Here is a 26,551-nt window from a genome sequence, read left to right as displayed (position 1 = left end):
CAACAGAAGTCATAAATCAAGAAGATATCAAAACTGATATTAAATGAAAAAGATGATTTATTGCTAAACAATAAATATATAGGAGTGATAACATATAGGAAGCAAAATAATGACAAACCAACAAAGCCTTTTAAAGTCCCTGAAACCATAATAAAGCTTCCCTCATTAATCTCTGAGGTGGCTTTCCAATTACACACAAGTAAAGAAGAAATAAGCTTTCCTTATTGCCTCCTCCTCCTTTTCTCTTGAACCTTTCTGATATCTTCTGCTACGAGGTGAGTCCTTGGCATAGTCTCTCCTTTTAACTATAATCTCAGTGGTTTATTGACCAGAAACTTTCTGAAGAAACTACTGTACTTGCACATTAAACACCTGGGTAATTTATGCCCTGTAGAATTCCATTTAGCACTCATACTGGCACCTTCAAGTATCCCTTCAGTCTTTAAGACCCAATTACATTATAAGCGGTAGACTACCCTGCAGATGCCCGAATAACAAAAGTCCCAGAAGACAACATTAAAGACAGTAAACTTGCCTCCTTCTGGCTGTTGGTTTTGGGGAACACTAATCTATCATTCAATGTCTTCTACTGTTAAATCATCACTGTAATAATTTATTCTGGATATCCTTTTATTATTTGGAAACTTTGTTACCCTGCCTGGACAATTTATAGCCAACCTTCCTATTCAGGACACTGCATGACAAGCTGCAATTCTGGCCCTGACTATGGTAAAGTTTACAGTACTTATCGCAAACAGCAAACCTGGCACAATTTAGACCTTTGTAAGTAGATATTGATGATCACTGTAATATTTTGTCTTTTAAAAATAATTTACTTGTGGCCAAAGGGAACAAATTAATTCTGGGGTATTTTGGAAAACAAACAAAACATTAGTGTTTATGAAGAAAAAAACTAAGACTGATTTGCTTACACAATGTAGCATATGTCTGCTGTCCTTTTTATTAATGTGTTATTTTATGCTTGTTGCATTTCTTGATGAACTATGTTGTGAGAATATCACTGGCATGCCTGTTTCCTTGTGTGTTTCCCTTTTGCCTCATAAGAGCAAGCAAATGGATACTTATAATATTGCTGGCTACACACCAGTTTCCATTTAAAATACTGGCATAGATAAGTTTTGTATTTTTCAAATCATTTATTTCTTCATAGTCATAGCATACAGTATATTAATTTGCCATATGAAATTATGTTCTAAAGGGTATTATTAAAACAACAACCTTAAAACGTGCCGGACACATCCATTTTCTAGCTAAGAATGTTAACAGTTATGGATCTGCATATTGACATTACACACATCATAAAACAATGTATCCATGTCATTTTCAGAGAAAATAAAAACAATTTTATGAGTTTCAGCCTTTTCAAAAGCAGACCGACTGTGCTGTCACCTCACTGCTTGTCTCTGTGGCAACCTTTCACCCACCCCAGGGGCATATTTTTCTCTAGCATGTATTTTTTCACTCAAAAGAATCCTCTTCTGTCTCTGATACTAATATACTTATATGTTGCTGGCCAGATGTGAATTGTTGTCCTTGCTATACAGACAACTAGACACAAAAATATAAACTTACAATCTCACAGTTTTTTTACTACAACTGATGAAGAAGATCATAGCCAAATCTGAAAAACCATTGGTAATTATTCATTTCAGTCAATGAAGAGAAAAAAGCATTTGCAACAAGCAGGCAAATTTGGATGCACAGAGATTGCTTCAGGATTCTATTACAGAAGACAAAACCAGCAGCAGTGTCAGCAATGCTATACAATTAAAAAAAATCACTCAAAATGCATTTAAAAGTGCCATCTCAGAACTACCTGATCATATTTTGGACTTGAATATTTTTTATTGTGCATGCTAACTACATGTTAGAGAAAGTGCATAATGCTGAGTGTTGATAGGCGTTATGAACCTAGTAACTACTTTTAGGCTACCTTAAAAAACTAAAATGTAATGACTTCAGTTCAGATTTATTGTCGTGTGAACAAAGTATAATGAAACCATCATTTGCATGCTCGACCAACTTGCATCTTGTTGCCAATCCCTGGTGGCATGAATCCCAAACCATAGACTATGTACAGTAAACTACAACAAAACGGAATGCAATAAGTAAAATGTAGCCTCTACCACAAAACCTAGTACAGAATTGCTGGAGGAAGCCGCAGGTGAAGACAATGCTGGAATTATGCTTACAGACTTTTCACAGACACAGCAGACACAAAAATGTACAATATGTCAACAATAGTCAATTTTGTTTGCTCGATATTGTCACACATTTGGGATTGTACTGTGGCTGTAGCCGGACAGACTAATGCAATGTGGAACTTGACTGTATATGAGGCAACATTTGAGGGAAAAAAATCATATGATTTGAGTATCCATTGCAGTTAAACAACAAATTCTGTATGTGATTCATTATGTACCAGCACTACACATAAAAAAAAATATGATCTGAGAATACATGGCATAGGAAAAATAAATTATTTCAGTATGCATCTGCCACTAACTCTGAAGCATGTTTTAATTCATGTGTGGTCACAGTAGTTTGATGGCAGGTAAGTACTCAAATCAGATTGCATAACAGATTGACAGTTTTGTCGCTATATAAGACACTCAGCAGTACACTTTAGGGCACAGTATCACTTGTTACAAGACATAGCAGGATATATGTTGATGAAAAAGAATTCCAGAAACAAAAAGAGGCAAATATTCAGCCTGAAGCTATGGCAAATCCATGGAAAAATGTTCACTGGTGATGAACATAAGAAAAATGTCAAACCTCTACCTACGACGAGTGAGCAGAAGATATATCCTTATCTCAAGAAAAAATAGTACCAAGAATCTTTGCTAAAATTCATTATTCACATTATCCTTTTGTTGTCACAACCATGCCTCAAAAATGTGTACGGTGTGTTTACTGAACACTAGAATTACCGAAGCCAACAAAAAAATACCCATAATCCCGGCCCACCTTAAATCCCTTCGCACCTCTCTGTCAGTGTCATTTATCTTGTAAATGTATTGATCAGCACAAGCAGCAAGCAGCCTGCTATCCCATCCCCCCCACCCACTGCCGCAGTGCAAGTCACAAAGAAAGTTCTCAATGCTCAGTGTTTATCTGGGAGTGAAGTGCCAAGAGTTGTAGAGGGTAAATACTATATTGTCATTTGGAAAACTTGCATTGCATGTATGTTCCGTGTCTACAATGATCTATGTAAACAAATTGCTAAAACAGAAATATTTCTTTTATGTTTTAGTAATAATTGACAAAATGTAGACATGAAGTACTGTATATAATGTGTGAAGACTGAAGTCCAAATATCAAATATACACTTTCACAAAAGGTACAAGTATAACAAAACAAGTGCGCTTTTATCTATACTAATAAAAGGCAAAGCCCTCACTGACTCACTCACTCACTCACTCACTGACTCACTCATCACTAATTCTCCAACTTCCCGTGTAGGTAGAAGGCTGAAATTTGGCAGGCTCATTCCTTGCAGCTTACTTACAAAAGGTTGGCAGGTTTCATTTCGAAATTCTACACGTAAAGGTCATAATGGTCGCTAACGTCCGCCATGTTGAACTTTCTTATTTATGGCCCCATCTTCACGAAATTTGGTAGGAGGCTTCCCTCCGCTAACCAAAACCGATGTACGTACTTATTTCAGTGGTATGATGCCACTGTCGGCCGCCATATTGAAGTTTCCAATGTCACTAATTCTCCAACTTCCCGTGTAGGTAGATGGCTGAAATTTGGCAGGCTCATTCCTTACAGCTTACTTACAAAGGTTAAGCAGGTTGCATTTCAAAATTCTACGCATTACGGTCATAACGGTCGACAACGTATGCCATGTTGAACTTTCCTATTTTATGGCCCCATCTTCACAACATTTGGTAGGCGGCTTCCCTGCGCTAACCAAAACAAATGTACGTACTTATTCCGGTGGTATGATGCCACTGTCGGCCGCCATATTGAACTTTTCAACAATCTTTGTTACTTATGGGCCCATCTTCAAGAAATTTGGTACGCGGGTTCCCAACGCTAACTGAATCCTACGGGATTCACGTCTCCCTGCTGATAACTACAGCCTTTTTATTTAATCCACGGCTTCTCCGCTGTTTTATTGTTCATTTATTACAATTATAGTTATTGTGTAGGTATTTTAGACTTACTTTACATTGTTCAGATACACATTTCCTTTATCATTCCAACCGTACCCCCATTAACATGTCTATCGAGGTGATCACCATCGATCAAAGAACTGTCACTTACCGAGTGGTTTCCATGCCCGGAGATGGCACCTATCTTTTCCATTCTCTTTGTTACATATTGCACGGCCATATCAGGCTCACTCTTGATATCCGGAGGAACATTGTGTCTTATGTATTGAATGACTGGGACAGGTTCAAGGTGTGGACTGATGACGGTACAGGAGATAATTATACTACACAGGAGCACTATAAGAGTGAAATGCTTAAGCCCTTCACCTTCCATGCTATTGGAAATGCAGACAGACTTCTTTTTGGATGCATACACGGTCAGCATGGCATGGCCAGATCTAAACACTAGCATAGAGAATTGCATGTAAACTGAAGTGACTTTAGCAGCAGGTGGAAGTTCCCATCCCACTTAATGGTGCCAAGCAGAGTTGTGTTGCAGTGCAGCAATTTATTAGCCAGCGAAGGCAACATGAAGAAGTCTGTTGTTACGGTTCTGCCTTTGCCCAGAAACGGCTTTATGAGCACGGTCTCGGAAAGTCTTTCTCCTGTGGGACGACTGGGATCTTTTCCTAAATAAGGAGTAGCATTGCACATACACATGCAAATCTGTTATTTTTCACATGTTCTGTATGGGTGTCTTTCTTGTCAAAGTGCAAATACCGCATGATAGTCTGATAGCGTCACTGAATCTAGTTTTTACCAGGCATCAACCACACCACCAACTGTGGTCATTGCTGCTGTTGTGAAAAGAATGAAGATAAACACCATCAACCAAGAGAGGGAGAGGCAAGTTCGTTGTATCACCTGAACGTGACTGACAGAATAAAACTGAATAAAAAAACACTAATTTTTACAAGTAGCAAAAATTTACAACGGGTGCTACAGACTCAAATCAAATATATGTTTTTATTATATAATGGTAATAATAATAGCAGCTCACTATTTAAAATGGAAAACGCGGGGAAGACCCAGGATAGAATGTGCAATCTCTTGATTTCAAAGTAGCAGTTCTTACCTCTAACCCACTCATTTAATTGATAAATGGGCTTTAGTTTTTATATATTGACAGCAACATGTACACTGAATAATTTCTTTTTCTATGGTTATATTCATGATTTAAAGCGCACTTGTTTTGTTATATCTTTTGTGAAATTATTTATTTGACATTTGAACTTCTGTCTTCACACATTATACATTTCACGTCAACATTTTATCAATTACTACTATAACATGAAAAAAGTTTATTTCAGTTATGTGTTCAACATTTCTTGCCTCACATTTCCTGTTATTCTACAGTTGTCCAGATCATTGTAGAAACAGAACATGCATGAAATGTATGTATTCCAAATAATGATATATTATTTACCGTATACAACTCAAGACACCTTATACCCAGATAAACAGACTTGAGCTCTGAGAATTTTGCGTCTCACTTCAGCTGCGTCGATGGAGGGTGGGATAGCAGGCTGCTTGCTGCCTGTGCGGATTGACACATTTGCAAAACAAAGACGCTTATGAAGAGGTGAGAAGGAATTTAAGGTGGCCAGGCATTATAAGTTTTTTCATAGGATTCATGGATTCCAGTGTTAAATTACACTTTCTCTCAATGTGCACCATTATGAAAATCACTGAAATTCTAATGAGGCGGAAAGACCATTCATTCCTCACTTTCAGGTATGTGGTCTATTTTGGACAGAAGTAAACTGTACTTTCAGTTGGCTCGCCATTTGTAAAATTGCCTCCATCTGGATGTGGTGGACATTTACTGCCTTTGGTAGCACTGGATCTTAGTTGGATTTCCAAAGGAAAACTGTTACCATGGAAGATGTTGATAAGGTTCCGAATATGCCAGGTTTTATATAAATATGAAGATGGTTGAGCCTATGGTTCCCAGGATGATGAACTATCTGTCTGGCAGACCGCAGTTTGTGAGGATCAGTTTGTGTTTCTCTGATGTGAATGTGATCAAAACTGGATTATCAAAAGGAGCAGTCCTGTCTCATTTTCTCTTCAGCCTGTAACACCTTGAACTATAAATATAACTTCAGGTCATGTCACTTGCAGAAATTCTCAGATTATTCTGTACTAATTGGATGGATTGACAAAATAAATGAGACAGAATATGGGTGTCAGGTGGAGAACTTTGTTTCTTGGTGCATAGAGAACATTTTACTACTTATCATTAGCAAAACCAAGGAAGTAGTTATTCACTTTCACCGCACCAAACAGCATCTGTATCTGGTCATTCTGCAGGGAGTGAATGTGGAGCATACTTATATAATGTGGCACGCAGCTGGGGGTGGTACTCAGCCGGGACGCCCAGGAGGACTGGAGGAGGGCTTGCGCCTTCTCCAGATCATGAGGGGGCGACCACCCTGGTTGCTTTGGGGACCACGGGTGCAGAGCTTTGAAGCTCAACCCTGTAGGGGCCTGTGGTCACCGCCAGGGGGGCGCCCCAATGCCTGGAGAGCCCTGAACCTCAGCACTTCCTCTACACCAGGAAGTGCTGAGGGAAAGAGTAGCAGGGACACCCGGAGTGCTACAGTACCTGTACAGTGATACAGTCGGCACTTCTGCCATACTGGGGCATGTCGGTAGAAGATTGCTGGAGCACACCTGGAGCACATCCGGGGGGACATAAAAGGGCCTGCCTCCCTTCATTCAGGGCTGGAGTCGGGTGGAAGAGGACGAGGTCTGGATAGAGAGAGAAGGAGGCGGTCTGAAGGAAAGGCATTGTGGATAGAGGCCTGGACTGTTGGGGTGGTTGGTGCTGCAGCACTGGGTTTGTGAACTACTTATTGTGTAAATAAACGTGTGCTGGACTTGAAATGATTTCCGTCTGTCTGTGTCCGGGCTGCTTCCCACAATAAGTACTTTGGGGAACACATCAATGACAGGCTGGACTTGTCTAGCAAAAGATTGAAGTCATATAAGAAAGGGCAGAATAGGTTATTTTTTCTGCGGAGACTGAATTCTCTTAATAGAGAGCAACATCCTTTTTGTATTCTATAACTCTATGTTAGCCAGAGTGCTTTTTTGCACTGTATTGTGCTGGGCTGGTAACATGACTTCACAAGAGGCCCACTGAATCAACAAGCTAATTAAGAAGGCAGGCTCAGTTATAGGATATATTCTCAACCTGCTGAACATTATGGTGGAGCAGAGAATGAAAACAAAACTTATGGTGAATATGAACAATGCTTCACATCTCTCTCTGAAATACTATCATTAAGTGCTTTCAGCCAACAAAATATTCAGCAGAAGTGTGTCAAGAAATGCTAAGTGGGGTTCTTTCATGCCTACGACAATATGACTTTTGAATGTCTCACTGTGACTGCTCTTTTATAATGATGAGCAAACCCCGCTAGTTATTAGTGCACAGTCTATGGGAGGTTATTACAACCCCTTACAACTTGAATTGAATTGGTATATTCTAACTATTTCAAGCCTTTCTTAATGTACATTGGCCTCAGTTAATGACCTACCTTGCCGAGAGCAAGGCATGGAGGGCACATGGTTTTAAACCGTGCCTTACGTGCCCAGTAACATGAAAGACAACATGTTCTTTTAAATGTGCAGTACCGTACATTTAGAACGTTCTGTACACGAAGTAAAGCATCTTTCAGTATAGAAACAACTGAAGTTTGACAAGAAAAGCTAAGTTTAGAGAAAAAAATATTTTTCAAATTTTTTGCCTTTTAATCTACTTGTGTAACTACCTTTTATCTTGATTCTTTGTCACTACACTGGTTGCCTGTGTCATTCAGGATTGACTTTAAAATACTGCTTATGGTTTATAAAGCCTTAAATAATCTCGCTCCATCTTATATATTGGAATGCCTGACACGTTATATTCCAAATCGTAACCTTAGATCTTCAAATGAGTGTCTCCTTATAATTCCAAAAGCTAAACTTAAAAGAAGTGGTGAGGCGGCCTTCTGCTGTTATGCACCTAAAATCTGGAATAGCCTGCCAATAGGAATTCGCCAGGCAAATACATTGGAGCACTTCATAAAACTGCTGAAAACTCATTACTTTAACATGGCCTTTTTATAACTTCACTTTAACTTAATCCTGATACTCCATATGTTCAATTCATCATAATAACTATTCACAGTGGTTCCAAAATCTGTACTGACCCCTACTCTCTCTTCTGTTTCTTTTTCCGGTTTCTTTGTGGTGGTGGCCTGTGCCACCACCACCTACTCAAAGCATCATGATGCACCAACATTGATGGACTGAAAGCCAGAAGTCTACGTGACCATCATCATCAGGTCCTTCCATGAAAACCCTAAATACAAAGAGGACTGTTTGATTTATCTTAGGTAGATTGCCCAGAGGGGACTGGGCGGTCTCTTGGTCTGGAACCCCTACAGATTTTTTTTTTTCTCCAGCATTTGGAGGTTTTTTTTTTTGTTTTTTCTGTCCACCCTGGCCATCGAACCTTACTTATTCTATGTTAATTAATGTTGACTTATGATTATTTTTTATTGTGTCTTCTATTTTTCTATTCATTTTGTAAAGCACTTTGAGCTACATTTTTTTGTATGAAAATGTGCTATATAAATAAATGTTGATTGATTGATTGATTGATTCTTGTGTGGGCTATTTGCTTTCAATTTTCACTAAACCTTTTAAAATTAACTTTTAGATTGAGAGATTTCTTTCAGTACGTGTTTGACCCATGCTTGATCCTGCCTTACACACCAGCAGCTACACTTTTCATTTGGTGAAATCACAGAAATGTTTATGAACTTGATAAAACTCCATAAAATGCACTGAAGCCAATGGGGAAGGAGGAACTGTACTAGATTTCAGTGGATTATAATAGTGTAATGGACTTTAAAGTGTCCTTAATGGCTAGGGAAAAATCTGCTAACTATGCTGGACTGATTATTTTGACCAAATATGTGATCAACAACAAAAGACGCAGACGGAATGAACGTAATAAACAATATGCAACAGCCACAAACTAGCAGTAAGTAAATAAAATATTGATGCTCACAGAGTTCTAATCTTGGGGCACACATTGGCCATGCAAAGAAGTGGAAGCAAAGGACTAGCTTGTTCCACTGTTTGCAGTAGCAGCTCTGGGCAAGGCAGGAACATCTTTTTTGTTTCCCATGTATCTGCGCAGATGCTTCTCACTTTTTTCTTCCATTAAGACGATAGAAACACTTTGTAAATAGTAATAAAATTTTTGTTTTGTACTGTGCTTTTTGATGAGGGGTGGGTAAGGGTTCTTTAAGACTTGTTTTGAGATTGTTGCCTGGCAAATGACTAATGTAATCTATCTATCGATCTATCTATCTAGATACAATTCTGTCTTGTTTGTTTGCCCTCTGATAAATATTAATATATTTTAGAATACCCCTTTTTTACTACCTACCTAATTTAATAAGTTCTGAATCTCCAGACAAAATCAACAATTTTTCAAAAAAACCCTTCTTTTTAAAATATACTGTACCATTTAAATTGTCATTGCAATAATGTAAATTTGCATTGACATACAATTGTTACTATGCCATATGCACAGGAGCATCTAGTCTGGTAAAAATAAGGTCTGTATGAAATCAATATTCCACAACTCACATTCAGCATTCTCACTAAATAATTTACTTTGCTAAAAAAAAAAAAATACGTAGCTATAAAAAGGTCTCATGGCTACTTACAATATTCATGAGGGTCAGGACATAGTTTTGTACATGCTCCTTTCCATGGAATCGGACTACAGAATCATCTACTGCTAGAAGCACCTCAATATTGTAGTCATCTTTTTTGGCATGTCTTCGTTTTCTATCAGGATGTATTAACTCTTGCTCTATTATGCCCAGTGAATTGGGGAACTCTCCTATTCCAAAGTGCGGGCCTAAAACCAAAAAAAGACTGTTTAGAAATGATCACCAGTACTAACAAGTTGTCCAATTTAGTGCAATTTCTAAAAGAGATTCAAATTCAACTATTATAAAATAAAAAAGTAGTATAAAAATAATTGGTTATTTTTAAATTGTTTGGATAACAATCTGAAGTACCAATAAAAATAGAAATGAGTTAAGTATTACAAACATTTTTCATGAATTTGTTGCAAGAAATCTGCAAGCATTTTACAGCTAAATGCCAACATAGAACTGCTTTCAAGGATGTACAGAGTTGTCTAGCTGGAAAGTCCCACAGGAATCCTTCTTATAAAGAATACCTGCAGTAGAAGGAAGACAGCATCTTTATAAGCCTGTGAAAAGGACAGGGACTGCTAGGTGATTCTCACCCTATCATGTGTGGTGCCTTGGATGTAAAACCTACAGCAACAGCAGTGCATCAAAATGAATTAGTCAAGAATAACCTAGAATGGTAGAATTCAGGCAACCCAGATTTTTAATTATGATTGACTTTAACATATTTCCATAGAATCTATATATATAATTCACTAAGGCAAGACAACCATGGAAAGCACGCCGGAAGGGGCGTGGATTCAGTAAGCCGCCGACAAGTGAGACACCTATGGCGCACGCAGGAACGAGCCACGCCCACCAACTCCAAGCCCATTTGATACGACGACAACTCGCAGGGCCACGCCCACCAACTCAGACATGACGACACAGAAAAAATGGCGTCACTTATATCTGTCTGTCGTAGAGGCCACATGCAGTGCAGGTCAGGTTAATGTCATGTGCATGTCATGCACCGCCGAGCTATGTTGGCTATTCATAAAGGCATGTTTCTCGCGGAGGTAAATCGCCATATGCAGCGTGTGAAACGGTTTGCAAGGGGTATCCCATGGGATCCTTAAAACAATCCTTTACAACTGAGGTTAAAGCACAATGAAGTAAGCAGTTTTCTAAAACTGAGTTTTCGGTTACGACACACGACTGTGTGCACCATAGCAAACTGTTTTACACGCTACATACAATTATTCGCATCCGCAACAAACATGCATCTTCTTAGATGCTCCTGCAGGAACACGGAAGACGTTTTCCTGCCCACCAACATTCCTTTTTCACCGGCCGGCATCTACCCTCGCTCTCTAGGCATTCACACTGCCTGCCCATTTGCCCGGATGCAAAAACTCACCGACCACTCAGTTAGTCCCTTTTGTCTGTGCTAAGAGTCCATATGCACATCTGAGCAAATGCCGCGGGTTCACTATTGTGTTGTATTTTGCTCTCTCCAGAGTTCCATCCTTTCATTCACTTACTGTTGTATTCTCACACCAACCCGTTTTAGACATCCATGTCTTTCCAGAAGTGTTTAGCATTCAATAAATAATTATACGGCGTTTGTTATGCTGCGGGTTCACTATTGTGTTGTATTTTGCTCTCTCCAGAGTTCCATTTTTTCATTCGCTTACTGTTGTATTCTCACACCAACCCGTTCTAGACAACCGTGTCTTTCCAGAAGTGTTTAGCATTCAATAAATAATTATGCATGACATTGAGCGTGTGTCTACCCGTTGTGGGTAAGCCGTTGAACCCCATTCGGTCTGCAAACCATGGAATTCCCACTAAGTGCGACTCATACGCTCCCCACTGGTTGCGTCTCAACCCTTTGTAAACACCCCCCTCCCACCTCGCTACTACCGTGGTCGGGTGTCTTGGTGGATTATACATAGAAAAGAAGCCAAAACCACACAGAGCAATGAAACGTCTACATCAGTCACAGGTACATCTGGACTGTGTAAAGACAACGACTCAAGTGACGAGTTGGAGGTGGGCACATGAGCGGGCAGTGCATACTGAACGAGAATTCAGCAGACTAGCATGATGGAGGGAGCCGAGTGGATGTCCTTCTCCTCTCCTCCCATTCCACACTCCGCGCCGTGCATCCCCATCCCTCCGTCTGGCTGGAGAAGGCGCGATTGCGGTCCGCCAGTTTTCAGTCATGGACGATTGTGTGTTGGTTCGTTCTGTGCATTGTTACAATGTTGCTTTTCTTGCTGATTTATTACATTACCGATTTTTCAAATGTTCATTTTCTCCCTGTGCTTAAAAATCATTAAAAAAGCGGCCTGATTATGCGGCGTATGGTACGCCGTGGGTTGGCTAGTATTATGTACTTCTAAATGAACAGTATGTAATTCTTTCATGTATTTCCCGTGTACCTGTTGAAACATACTTTGTTATGGTTGTTCATCAGAAGCTTTATTATTTAAGTTTCAAGTAATAAGGTAAATAAATTAGTGCCTTTGAAAACTATTCACACCCCCTTGGAAGCTTTCATATTTCATTGTTATACGACTTTGAACCACGTTGAATTTAATTAGACTTTTTGACATTGAACAACAGATCAGTCATAGTGAAAAGAGATCTTTGCAAATATTACAAATATAAAACACAAAATAACTGATTGCACACCTTAATCATCACTGGTACAGTCAATAGGTTTTATAAGTCATATATTTATTTAAATCTAAATCATCTGTCTGTAGTCAAGTGGTTTCAATTGATTGTAGTATAAATGCACCTGTATCTGAAAGGTCCAATTTGATACAGGAAAATATAAAAATATATCCTTTGTCGTCCAGTTAAATCAATTATTAAGAAATGGGAAGAGTAACGCACAGCTATAAATTTCCACAGAGCAGGCCATCCATAAAAACTGCATGATTGTACAAGAAGAAGACTAGTGAGAGAAGCCGCCATGAGATATGATAACTCCAAAAGAGTTATAAACTACAGTGGGTGAGATTGGAAAGTTTGTGCATACAATAACTATTGTCCAAGTGTTTCACCAATAGCAGCTTAATGAGAAAGTGGCAAAGAGAAAGCCAGTATTAAGAAAACACACAGAGATTTTGCCAGAAGGCATCAAGGACACTCTGATGTCAGTTGGAAGAAAGTTCTGTGGTCTAATGAGACCAAAATTGAGCTGTCTGGCCCTCAGATTAAAATCCATGTTTCATGTAAGATAAATATCTTTAAAAACACATCAGCCCCAGCATAAAGCATGGTGGTGGCAGCCTCATGCTGTCAGGATGGTTTCCTGCAGCAGGCACTGGAAGGTTTGTGATGGTATAGGGTAAAATTAATACAGCAAAATAAAGCAAAATCGTGCAGAAAAACTCTACAGTCTATAAGAAACCTAGTTTTTGAGGGAGGATTTGTGTTTACTTTAAGCAAGTCAATGATCTCAAGTATAAAAACAAAGCTACTGTACACAGAAATGGCTTAAAAATAACAATCTCTGTGCAACCTGAAAGAGCTTGAGCAGTTTGGGAAAGGAGAAAAAATGTCAGTGTTCATATATGCAAACTGATAGATACCTGTACTCAAGGTTGCAATTGCTGCCAAAGGTGCATTTACCTACAAAATACTGAATTGGAAGGAGGTGAATAATTAAGACAATCAATTATTTTGTATTTTATATTGGTAATTAACTTAGATCACTTTGCAGAGCCCCGTTTTACTGTGACAATAAAGATTTTTTTTTCTGTCGATCATTGTCAAAAAAGCCACATTAAATCCACTTTGTTTTAATGTTGTATAATACAGTAAATGTGAAAACTTCCAAGGGTGAATACTTTTTATATGTACTGTACATTTAAATGTAAGCAAATACACCGTATTTTTCAGACCATAAGATGCACCTGACCATAAGACGCACCCAGTTTTTAGAGCAGGAAAACAAGAAAAAAATATTCTGAACCAAATAGTACCGGTATACTAAAAGAGTTATTAAAAAATAGCAAAATACGGTAATATTTAACAGTGTAAACTCAACCATCATCACTTCCATTAACAAATGAGGAAAGTCTGGAAACCCCAAAAACTCATCATTGGTAGTGTCAGAATTTATGAAGCTCAGTTGCTCACAATCACTTACATCACTTTCTTCACTATCTTCATATATGATATTATCTTCAGTTCCATCTAAGACATTGCTAATGCCATATTTTTTGAATGATCGTGCAACGATTTCCTCCTTCACTGACTGCCATGATGTTTAAACCCATTCACAAACTTGATTGATAGTGGGCCTCTTCATTTGTCCAGTAGGAGTCAGATCATGATTCCCAGCAGCCATCCATTTGTTCCACTCTTCTCTCATAAAGACTTTAAATGGTTTGTTGATTGAAACGTTGAGAGGTTGCAACTGACTGGTAAGACCCCCAGAAATTACAGCTAGATGAGTCTTCACCTCTTTAAATCTGTTTTGTGTTGTTTCGCAAATATGTGCTCAGAACTGGTCAAGCACTAATAAAGAAGATTTTTTCAGAAGCTCTCCAGGACTTTTTGGACCACACTTTTTCAATCCATACTTTCATTCCATTTTTGTCCATCCATCCTTTTTCATGAACATGTACAACAACTCCTTGTGGAATAACATCTTTTGGAATGGTTACCTTTTTGAAAATTAGCATCGGTGGCAATTTGGTGCCGTCAGCACAGCAGGACAACACAGCAGTGCAATGTGTTTTCTCATGTCCTGAGGTTTTCACGGTTATTGTTTTGGCACCTTTGAGGTCAACCGTCTTATTAGATGGCACATCAAAGGTTAGCGGGACTTCATCCGTATTCCCAATCTGGTCCATTGGAAAATAATTTTTCTTCTATCATTAATTACAAATTTATGAAAAGACAGAATTTTCAATTCATATTCTTGTGGCATTTTTTGTGCAATTCTAGTTTTGCTGCGCATAGCAAGGCCACTTCTCCTCATAAATCTGTAGCACCATGATGGTGAGCCAGTAAAATCCTTAATGCCTTTCTCTACAGCAATGCGTTTGGCTTCATAGATGATCATTTTTGTAGAAACTGAGAAGCCCATATTCCGGTGACGTGTGATCCATTCTTTCATGTCCATTTCTAACTGTGGCCATTTTGCAGCATGCCCATGCAAAGTGTGCTTACCGGTAGTTTTTGCAGCTGATCCTCCTGTTTCCTCCACTCTCTTATCATTTTTTCAGATGGAGGTGGCTCAAAATGTCTCTTCACTGCTCTGTTTCCATGTTCTTTTGCATATTTTACTACCTCCAGTTTAAACGGAATTTTATATGCTAATCTTTTCGTCTTTGACATTTTGTACTGTTAGAGAAGTGGTGTTTTTCTGAGGAAAATACAGTAATGAAAGAATTGTCAGTTGTTATGAGCGACATATTACACATCAGTAATTTGACTCATACCACTTGGAGATGCACATGGGTTACCGTAAGTCTTAATCCATGCATCGCCAAGCGGTATTAAAATTAAAGGGCACCAACCAGCCTGACAGGCAGGGCTTTGCATGGCAGGAGAGACACACATAGTCTCACACATAGTGACGGGCTCCTTGCCTGCCTGTAAGGGCACTGTGCGGCCACACATAGTCCTGGCCGGCCAATTAAGAGGCCGACTGGACGAACCCGTGCTCTGCCGAATGGAGCAGGTGACAGGGTGGACAGCGGCTAAATGGATGGGTGAGTAGCGTGATCAGTATCTATGCAGTGCACAACTGAGCTGATGGTTCTTCACTCTCTCTCTCTCGCTGTGGGATTGTGGGCAATCGTCTCCTATTCTCCGTCTGAGTCGGCGTGTTTCACTCATATAGTCAACATCCGTACGCGCGTATACTGTTTACTGCAGCATTTTGTGTTTGTGTGTGTGTGTGTGTGCTGTGATGTGCGAGTCCCCGTCTTGCACCCCAAAGCACGAAGCTGAGTCTCAGTACTTTAGCAGCACCAGCTTTATTCAGTTTGAAACAGCAACAGCGCGGTTATTTATGGGATCTGCCACTCTCCTATACACATACACAGCAGTCAGGCAGGGTCATGGCCAAGTAGTACTGTGCCCTGCGCATTTATAATGTTCCTTGTTCCTTGTATCACCCATCGACGGCAGGCGCTTATAGCATGTCTGTGATCTTTTCGGATTCGCGTTTACGATGAATTGCTACAGCGCTGGGAGACTGCGATTGCTTTGGGACACTCTTCCGCGTGTCGTAACATTGGGTAGAATCCAACAAGAATTTAGAAACTCACTCACACCAGCCATGATTCTTTTCAAAGGTAAAATGCAGTTAATTTGTTTTATGTAATTTTACTTTATATTTTGTATTAATCATTTTAAATGAATAGTTTTGGGTTGTGAAACGAACTGTGTGAGTTTCCATTACCGGTATTTCTTATGGGAAAATTCACTTTAATATACGAGAGCTTTGGACTGCGAGCACGTTTCTGGAACGAATTATGCTCACAAACAAAGGTTTCACTGTATTTTGTTTTGTAAGTGCTGCTGGTTAGTGCCCTTTAAAAAAGCACCTAGGCAGGGCTTTTTTTATTTTAATTTTTTTTAATTTACCGCTGTACATTTGTTTTTTGTTTAAACACATTTTGTTGTAGAAGTACGGTACCTAGAACACTTGATGGTGATGGAATTGAATCCTCCTGTCTGGACCTGTCCTTGATGATCTGATCCTGTTAGTCAGTCAATCAGTGTCACACACACACACACACACACAGGGGAGGCGTGAGCTGTGCTGATCGTGTGACCTGAATGACTGACTGATCATTGAGATTCCAGGAGGCAGGACTTGCAGTGCTCTCACGAACAGAGCTACAACAAGCTGGACATGGAGCAGCACATTAGTACCAGCACAGTAAGAAGCGGGCGGAGGGAGAAAGGGAGACGACTGTCACAGGCTGTCATGGTTTTAATAATCTTTTATTTTCCCAGGTACCGGTACATTAAGTCCTTCCCCCTCCCTCCTTCGCACCGTCATCACCATCGAGGTCATCTAACTCCTACTGTTGGCGGATGCTATCCCGCCTCCTTTTGCATCATTTGACGCAGGGTGTGTGGCATGTCTGAGAGTGGCGGGCGGGCATTGCCTCGGCGCCTGTCCGTATGGCGTTGCTGATTGAGCGGCTGTGGCTATGAGGGGCAGGGAGGGCTGACATCACCTCCAGCACCTGATTGGTTTGATGTGTCCAAGAGTGGTGGGCAAGTGTTTCCTCGGCGCCCGTCCGTATGGCGTTGCTGATTGAGCAGCTGTGGCTATGAGGGGCAGAAAGGGCTGACATCACCTCCAGCACCTGAACTGTAAATTGTAAGTATCATAAGCGACAGTAAGCGAACACAGCAGCGGGCAAATATCCTTTTACAACAGCCTTGCTTTGCTGGACAGCATTCGTGTTATGGTCCAAAAAATACGGTACTTATTTTGTCGATGCTTTTTTGCTTCTTACTGAACCTGAAGCATAACCTATAACAAAGGGCAAACTGAAAATAATTCTGTCTCAAGAATTATAGAGTCATATTCACACTTATACTGTAACTTTGAGTAACATTTTAACCCAGAAGTATCAGTCATTACCATTTACTTCACCATGAACAGTGAAGATTCTTAAGCACTGCTAATTAGATATGAAGCTTTAAATATCTATCTATCATGTAATATTTGTAGCAGCCCATGAACAGAAACATACTGTAACCTGGCTAAGAAGCATTAATCAAGTAATAGAACAGAATTACAATGTAACTTATTTTAGAAGATGAAACTGAATTACTGCGGTGGGCTGGTGCCCTGCCCGGGGTTTGTTTCCTGACTTGCGCCCTGTGTTGGCTGGAATTGGCTCCAGCAGACCCCCGTGACCGTGTAGTTAGGATATAGTGAGTTGGATAATGAATATGGATGGCTGGATAAAATTGAATTATACTTAAAAAAGTTTGAATAAAAGTATTGCTATTATTTCACTTCTATAAGCTGTGAAAAAAAAATGCTTACTAGATTCATTTATAAATAATTAGAGCTGAGTACCAAATACTAGGATCTTTAAGGTACAGACAAAACTGAAATGAACTAAACTGAATTTAACTGAATGCAGTTGAGAGGAATTGGTATGCATCTTCTGCATTTCTTTAATACTTTCTAATTTCTCATTCCAGTTCTACAGTCATGTTCCTTTCAGCACCAGCTTCACAATGAATATTGATAACACATACTGCCAGACTTTTGGAACATCTAGAGATGACCAGGAATAGAGATCAAAAAGCCAAGTAGCTTAGCAACCAAAAAATATTGCAAGTCGAGTCATGTCACGGGCTAACAGTCAATGAGAAGTACAAAGGCAATAGAGTTAAAAGATCTTCAGAGGTAAAAGCCAAGGCAGGATGAGTCAAGTTGAAAACCTTCAAGGAGTAAAAGCAGGACATTCCAGATAGAGGCGGGAGCATAAATACAAAAAAAAAACATGACACAGCTAGTGTATATGAGATGGATTTGGTGCTTCATTTCTTTACCTGCTAAGGGTGCATTTTCATGTTATGTCAGCAAGAATGCAGCTCTTGAAGTGGGTCCTGGCCTTTGCCAAGGTATTTTGAAGTATAGCTCTGCCCCTGTAAAGGTATTCCTGCTTGCTCTCTTTTGAAGCCAACTGGCTATATTGCTCGATTTGATTTGTGTGTTTGATATATAAGTCATGAGTTGATGTCACATAGGAAAGTAATGCTAATAATTTAGGCATTTCTAATATTAAGTTGTCCACTCCTAAAAAAGAGACTTAAAAGTTTAAGTGCCTTTCGTGGACACTTCTACACTGCAAAACAACATATCACAATTGCCAACTGAGCCGCATCTTCCAGCGCAAACATACTTGCCCTTTCTCTGACAGCCAAAAGCATGCTGCCTAAAGGAGATGGTACTGTTTGAAGGATTAACAGCTGCAATGAATTCCCTGCGCCTTTTATTTCTTTTTATTATTCTGTTACAGTATGTAAAATACAGAACATCAGAGAGATGAGCTTCTTTTCTGTTTTACGAGGTTTGCAGCCCCCATGCAGCCTGATTGAATCAGCACTGTGTGAAGCATTAATAGCTGTATTGCATTCAGCTGCAGTCTCAGCCTTTATTTCTTTTTACATTCTGTTTTAGTATGTAAAACATGAGACATCAGATAGACAAGCTTCTGTACTATTTGTAAACCTTAAAATACGTGTGTTCCTTATTGATTGTTGCTACATTCTATGCGCTGTACTTACAGATGAGCATTAATTAATTGTCAGCTCTCAACTGTGCACAGTCTGCCACAGTTAACTGTGGAAAAATGTAGAACAAACATACAATAGCAGCTTACAAATTTCAAATAAAGAGTTTATGTTAACCATACAAGCAATGTGAATTAAATGTTTAACCTAACTGAACACTTAATAAATGGAGGTAATGATACATAGTATTTAAAGCCACCATAATGCCCCGATTTGACCAGATCTGTGTGCATGACAATGCTATCCCATTTCTAAAGTCTACACAAACTAACTTTAAGACAGGTTTTTACACTGTACAACGAGAAAAAAAACATTTTACTTAGCAATTCGTTACACTGCATGGTTGACAAAAGGTGTTCACCCTGTAGGTTATGAATTAAGCGTCTCATAATGTACGTGGTCACACTGTACAACTGTCAGATCAAAAGACTTCCAGTGCAGTAAATATAGTCTTGTTTTCTACTGATCAGATAGTAAATTATTATGTCAGCATTGCCAGGAAAGTTAATGTAGCAAAGTTATGTAACAAATAACATCAAATTCACACACCACTTATCCCGAATTAAAAAAAACATAAAAAATAATTGGTGACAGCATAACTGCACCAAAATCACATAGTGAAATGAATTTAGACCATTGAATTGCACAACTAATAGATCATGTGGTAACGTTAATTGTGTCAATCAGTATACGAAAATATTTTTAGTCAAACTTTGTTAGCCACTAGGTTTGTTTGGCATGAGTAAAGTTGTGGTGGGGTAATTGAGACTTTTTTTTAACTGTTTAACGAATTTTGACCAACACTGATCATCCCAACAGTGTGCCTCACACAGATAAACAGAGGTAGAGTAACAAACAGGAAATTGGTGGCTGATTATTTTCAGTTTTTTGCAGTAATTTTGTATATGACTTTATTATACTATTAAATTAATATAAAAAAATAATTTAATATTTTCCTACTTTTTGTAGTTCTATGAAAAATGTAATAATAGTCTATGGATAACTAAGTGCAATATCTGATGTAAACTTTGTATTTGCTTTTAGAATGACCATGAAACAATTCAGATAAACAGCACAGATCAACTCTCTGAAACTGCAAACAATATGTCTAGTTGTTGGAATATTTCACACTGAGTAATTCAAGAAAACCTATTAATTTATGTATACTGCAAATCAGAAGTTGTGTTGCTCTGTTTGCAAATACTCTATGTATCTCGGTGCACATTGAACCTAATCACAGAGCTGTATCTTCTCAAGGAAATGGCAAAACTGCAGGAGTTGTCCTATAAAACCACAATGCAAAGAACAACTTACATCAATAAGAAAAAAGTTATATGAATGCAGACTTTAACAAAGTCACACATTCGCAGCAAAGTCACAAATTTGCAGTCAAATTCTATAAAATAGGGCAGAACATGCATTGGATGCAGACTTCCTTAAGGTACAACTAAATGTGTAGACCTGCCAAATTTTGTTGATCTGCGGAAGACTACAACAAAAGGAAATTAAGCCTGCACAATCCTGTGAAATCCTGGCTGGAAGTATGAGTGCAAGAATGGTAATTAACGAGAAAGAAGCACATTTTTCACAAGATAAATGTCCTTCACCAAAGTTTATGGCATCTCATGGTTAAGGCTTTGGACTTAGGACTTCAAGTGGTTTAAAATCATGTTCCAGACACTTTGTGACCATGAGCAATTCACTTCACCTGCCTGTGCTCCAAATGGGAAAAGAGAAAAAGAAATGAAATCCGTTGCTTCTCAAGGGTTGCTCCTGGACATACTATAAACAATTCTCCATGAGCAAAACATTCCTGCATTAGATCAGTTTCTATTTTCCTAGTGATATGGCTTTTGTTTATGGTCATTGCAAAACACAATTTTAATCTGAAGGAATAATGTGAAATTTAAGTATACATTATGATCACTATTATAGGCTTATGTCATTCAGTCAAATACAGCATTTCTTTTCATGTTTTTCGATAAGGTAATTCACGCTTGTAGCTGTCAGTGCCACAATTGGGGAATGAAGGTCAATGTAGCAGAACAGATAACTAAGATGAGATTCAGTATGCATTTAAGAGTGCCGGTAAGCAGTAAGAAAAAAGGGTGCTTGATAACCATTGAGCTTTGCATCTTCTTGAGCTTCACTGAACTTTCCATTTCACAATGTAATCATGTCCCTATTTCCCTTTTTTCAGTCGTCCATCCACGCTGTTGGTTAGTGGCGTTATTTGTCCAGTCCACCATTTGCTTCAGCACTGTCCTTTGTCTGCATAAAGCCCCTGACAGTGCAATTGATTAGTTTTTCTGTTGCGGGGATAGGGAAACACCAAATATTGATATATCGAAATGTTCTATCTTAGCAGATACCTAGTGTCCTAGATGCCAAATCTCAGCATTTTAACTAAACTGAAATAGTATTTTTGTGAGTGAGCGAGTGAGTAAATGACTCAGTTAATTTTGCATTTTAAATATATTGATAAAGATATTCATTCCAAAAAAAGGAATTAAAAAATTTCCAAAACAACAAACCCTAGGTAATCCTTGAATAAAAACTTTTAAATAAGAAAAAAAGTCTTTTCACATTACAAACAATATTAATGAATGAAAAAAAAACATAAAAAATTAAACTAAAACTAAATGATATAAGTATTTGCAGAATTTAGTCACATGTATTCAAGTAAACCGAGTACTGATTAAGCAGCTCACACCCTTCAAATATTTGTATTTCAATAAACAATCTCATTTTGGGAGTTTAACCTGTCTCTTTCTCATTGCTTTAAAGTGACTCCAAGGCTGCATAGTCCAGTAATTTGAAAAACTGAATTCTTGACAGGCTATTCCAATCCACTGGCACTGGAAAATGCTGTTTTATTCATTAGAATTTCTTTATGTCACTGCAGGCAAAAATGGATGGACCAGCTTCCTCTGAAACCAATTTCTTTTGTTCACTTTGTGCTTTACAGCATAAATTACAGTATTATTATATGTGGTTTTCATTCATATTCTTTTTGTTATACTGTAAGTTTAAATTTAATTTTACATTGCCATGAAATCATTAGTGCTGTTATAAAAAAACACCCTAGTCAAATTCACCATTTTTGTTATTAAAAAAACAAATTGCTCTTCAAAATGAAATATTTTACTTCATACCATAACATTTTGGACATATTGCCATCCTTACTCTCAGACTCAATTTAGTCATAGACAGCTGCTTATGGTAAATATAAGTATTTAGACATTGCACATTCTTCAAGAATATGCTTAAACTTGACTGAAATCTGTCTGTTGAATTCTGACTGTTATGTTGATCAGTAAATATAAACAATAATTACAACATCACTGTGAAATACAGTATGCTTTAAATATGTTGTGTTTGCTAAACACCACATAACATTTGGCTTGCATATATACACATACTAAACTATTTAGCTTGTACTAGAAACTGCATATTACTAACAAAAACACTTCATAGCATACTTTTCAAGCCATAAAACAAGCCCAACTGATAAACCTCAAAACAAGACAGAGCTAATAGTCAAGAACAAGATATTTTATAGAACCAAGAGTTCATCAGAACCTTCTAGTTACAGACAGAAAAAGACAAGGATCTGGGGCAACTATATAATTTATTGGGCTAATTCTTGTAAACAATAGTTATGTAAGGATAAAGGAGCAGCCACAACACTTTTTGTCTAATCTATCTAAAATACATTTGAATATCTTTTCTACCTAACAAACCACCTGGACACAGCTGAAAAGGCAAGTACCCAGAAAAAGAAAAGAAATTTATTTATGTTTCTAATTCTTTCAGCTGCAATTGCTTCTTGTATGTGTGAGGTTAAATCAGCATTAAGAGTCAACCTATGTATTTTTTTCCTTGCACCTGACAGTCCTGTCATTGACTACCTGGTTGAATTAAGTGCATTTATGAATGTTATATTTCAGTGAGTTTTCCTTCCTTAACTGGTGTTTAAAATTCTTGTTTTATGTCATTTTTTATTCTTTTGTGTATGTTAATATTGTTACTTGTTATTTATTTGCCTTATTCTGTATTTTTTATTAGTTTTATATATAACTTAATGTCTCTGCTTGTGCTTGTATTTTGTGTGTGGTGCCCCAAGTGACTTGGCCATCTGTCCGTCTCTGGTATGGGATGCTGTCAACCCTATAAAGGCTGAGCAAACAAGCAGTCCCTTATGGTAAAATGAATGTGCTGGCATTGGTGAGTTTGTGAAATTTTTGATTATTGACTGTTTATTGTGGACTTACTAAAATTTGACGTCTTGCTCTGTTTTTCAACTTTTCTTTGAATTAGTATATTTTGGTACTTGATTAACATTGGATTGGCTATTTCAGGACCATCCTTCTGTGCATCTTTGTGCTCCTTGGAGCTTTGATTGTTACAGAGCATTTTTGGAAAATAAACATTTTCATTTATAAATATTCTTTGTTTGTCCCCTTTTGCTCCAGCCTGAAGGTTGATGGTTTTGTCCATTTTTTAGGCTTTTTGCTACAGTTTTTGGAATTTTGTACTTAGGAACTCCCAAGTTTATGACAATGGGTTATAAATGTGTACAAAATAAAAGAACCTATTTCTCAGGCACACAGGATACATTTCATATTCCAAGTGAATAACAAACATATAATCAAGTCCCCACTGATTTATTTTTTCTGAATTCTCATGTGTTAGACCCAATGTTTGCATCGTAACACATTTTATTATACTCTGTTCCAAAACACATCTACGTTTCAAAAGAGGTCTCTGTAGTATATCAGCCTTCAGTAGCAGTAGTTCTGCAGTCCCTCTATTTAAATAACCAGAGGGCCATAGCTGAAAGTAGGGCAAAAAATCTTAAGAGAAACCAATTAAAGCATAAAAATTATTTTCTATTTATAAACAGCGCACAGTGTCCCAGTTTAACTGTAAAAAAAATCTTAATTGTGTTTTATAGTGATTTAGCTCAGGAGACAAGGGATTAAGGTGAAGACAGCTCATCCAATATTAAATATATAATATATATATAAGATCAAACAGCTATACCCAGAAGATACACAAAACTATCAACATCAAAACTTTGCTTTAGCACTAGTAACTTGTAGTTACTAATGAGGCCACTTGCAGACAACAATGAAATATTTCATAGATTTTTTAACCCCTAAAAGCTATGCCCTTTAAAGATGTGTTTTTTGAAGAAATTCAAATTATCTTCAAATTATCCATTTGGAAATATAAACATGTTATTAATTCTTTGGTAGACACTGTGCTTAACGATGCATTTTTATGAGAGACATTTCATTTATATGATTAAAACACATTTGCAAAGAATTAGAAAGGAAAGAGTTTTACTTAATTTATGCCTATTTCAGGCACTATTATAAGTTAGTTATAGGAATTCAACAGTGAAGGAGACTTGTAAAAATAAGGTATAATCTCCACTGACCCAAGGATCATTTAAACATCTTGTTAATTATTTGTACAATGCAAGCTGCTATGCATTAGTGCAAGACCATAGTCATTCCTAGACAAACATAGCCATGCACACACACATATAACACCTTTTTCAAAGAAACATGGCAAGAGTAAAAAAATGATAAACAATGTTTCCAAAAATAAAACACCACTACAGATGTTTTCTACATACACGTATGCTAAGATGCATAACCCAAGAAAACTTAAATCACCAAGCTCAGGTACTTATTTACCAAACATGGAAAATTTTATATTAATACCATAAAATATCAGCAGAAATTCCCATTTTATTAGAGCAAGTGCTCTCCTGGCATATGTGTGTGTGTGTGAATATTATGATTTTTTTTACTTTCAAGACATTGTTATTTTGTGATTTATTTTTTCATTATTTGGGTGACCATACTATATTACCATTTTGGGATCAATTCACTCTCTTAAGTAGCATTAGCTTTCTCTGTTCTTTTCATGTAACCAGCATATTGTTAGAGGCCACATGTACATAATTATGTACATATGTATGATGTCATCATGCAGCCATTATAAAATATTGGTGGTGTACATTGCCTGGTGTCTTATCTTTGGATATTTAATAATAAAATGCAAATTAATTAGTGATAGTGATGAAAAGGATATTACTTTAGTTTGATGATCTTTTGCTTGCTTTTTTGACTATTATATTTGTTTGGTGAGTTTAACCTGAAAAAATTATATTCTCTTTGGTGTTTCTCTTTTAATTTATCCCTTGAAAGGCTTTTTTCCCCTTGACTAAAATAATTGTAGCTAGTATAAACTTGCCATTTAACATCTTGGCCATAATGCCCTCCATATGACAATGCCATTTTAGTCATGCCAATTTACAGATTGCTGTTAACAGGTAAAACGCACAGACTTTCTTTAACTTTGCTTTTCTTTTTCTGCATAACCATTGGGAATATGAGGGTAGTACAAATAGTAATAAGCAATTTTACAATAATAATCTTTACTGAATAAACATATTCTTTAGAAATTACTACATGTACTGTACATGAAATGCACACTTGTTTACTTCTTTACAAAATCCACATTAAGATTTTTCCATTATTACTTGAAGCTAGAACATAAACATTTATCTATTTTAAGCCACTTAATCTTTCATTGCAGTATCAACTTTTTGATGCTGTGCATAGTTATCACAGGCACAATAACCAAATCAAGTTGCCAAGTAAAATCTCAATAAGCAACACTCAGATTTTGCAAAAGCAGGTTTTTGCTGTAACAGAATGATTTTCTACGTAAAAATATTTAATCTGTTTCTTCCTTATCTTTAATAAATATCCTTTTATTTCAGAGGTTGAGTGAGTTGAAAGCACCTTTAGATTGCATGAGAGCCAAAACTAGTGATGATGTGACTCTATTTATTCATGTCTTAACTCACAGTATCTCTGCTTATTTGCAATGAGGCTACATACAGGAAGATGAGAGCGAAGGGTAACACAGTTTCTCTCACAGAGAGAAGTTCTGTTCCTTTTGGTCAATTGAATTATTGCTAAAAATGAACAAAAGGTTTCTGAAGATTAACTGTGAGTAAGCATTCAAACTGATACAGAAAAAGAAAAAATATAATCCTTTAGTCAAGTAAATATAATGAGCAAACCAATAAAAAAACAACAGGAAATGTGTTTTATGCTGGTATATTAACATCTTAAAGGTTAATGCATTTGTGTATGAAATTGTATGTTAACTGTGTGTAAAATGTGATTTTTGTCACCTCTCTTATTTGTACATGTACTTTTGTGTCTCCAATGTATGATGCAAAGAAAAGCAAAAAATTAAAGTGCCCTACCAGAATTTAATCTGCCACTATGGGAAAATTAACAAATGTTTAAGGAAATCATGTGG

At 37.5% G+C, this 26,551-nt stretch overlaps 1 protein-coding gene across 4 annotated transcripts in view; it reads right to left on the bottom strand.

Moving 5' to 3' along the window:
* The window catches only part of LOC120541319 (A disintegrin and metalloproteinase with thrombospondin motifs 3), a 325,004-nt gene that overhangs the window by 183,325 nt on the left and 115,128 nt on the right, over window positions 1-26,551 (bottom strand). For 3 of the 4 annotated variants that reach the window (XM_039772826.1, XM_039772833.1, XM_039772841.1), the window contains exon 4: window positions 9,917-10,113. The exons of the other annotated variant lie outside the window; for it this stretch is intronic. In XM_039772826.1, the coding sequence (XP_039628760.1) occupies window positions 9,917-10,113 (197 nt within the window). The remainder of the gene's footprint in view (window positions 1-9,916; window positions 10,114-26,551) is intronic. 4 annotated transcript variants of the gene reach the window in all.

The sequence above is a fragment of the Polypterus senegalus genome, chromosome 1, assembly GCF_016835505.1.
Source record: "Polypterus senegalus isolate Bchr_013 chromosome 1, ASM1683550v1, whole genome shotgun sequence".
In the NCBI taxonomy this organism is placed as follows: Eukaryota; Metazoa; Chordata; class Cladistia; order Polypteriformes; family Polypteridae; genus Polypterus; species Polypterus senegalus.
Note: the sequence above shows the minus strand (reverse complement) of the source record. Positions and strands in the feature narration are given on the sequence as shown.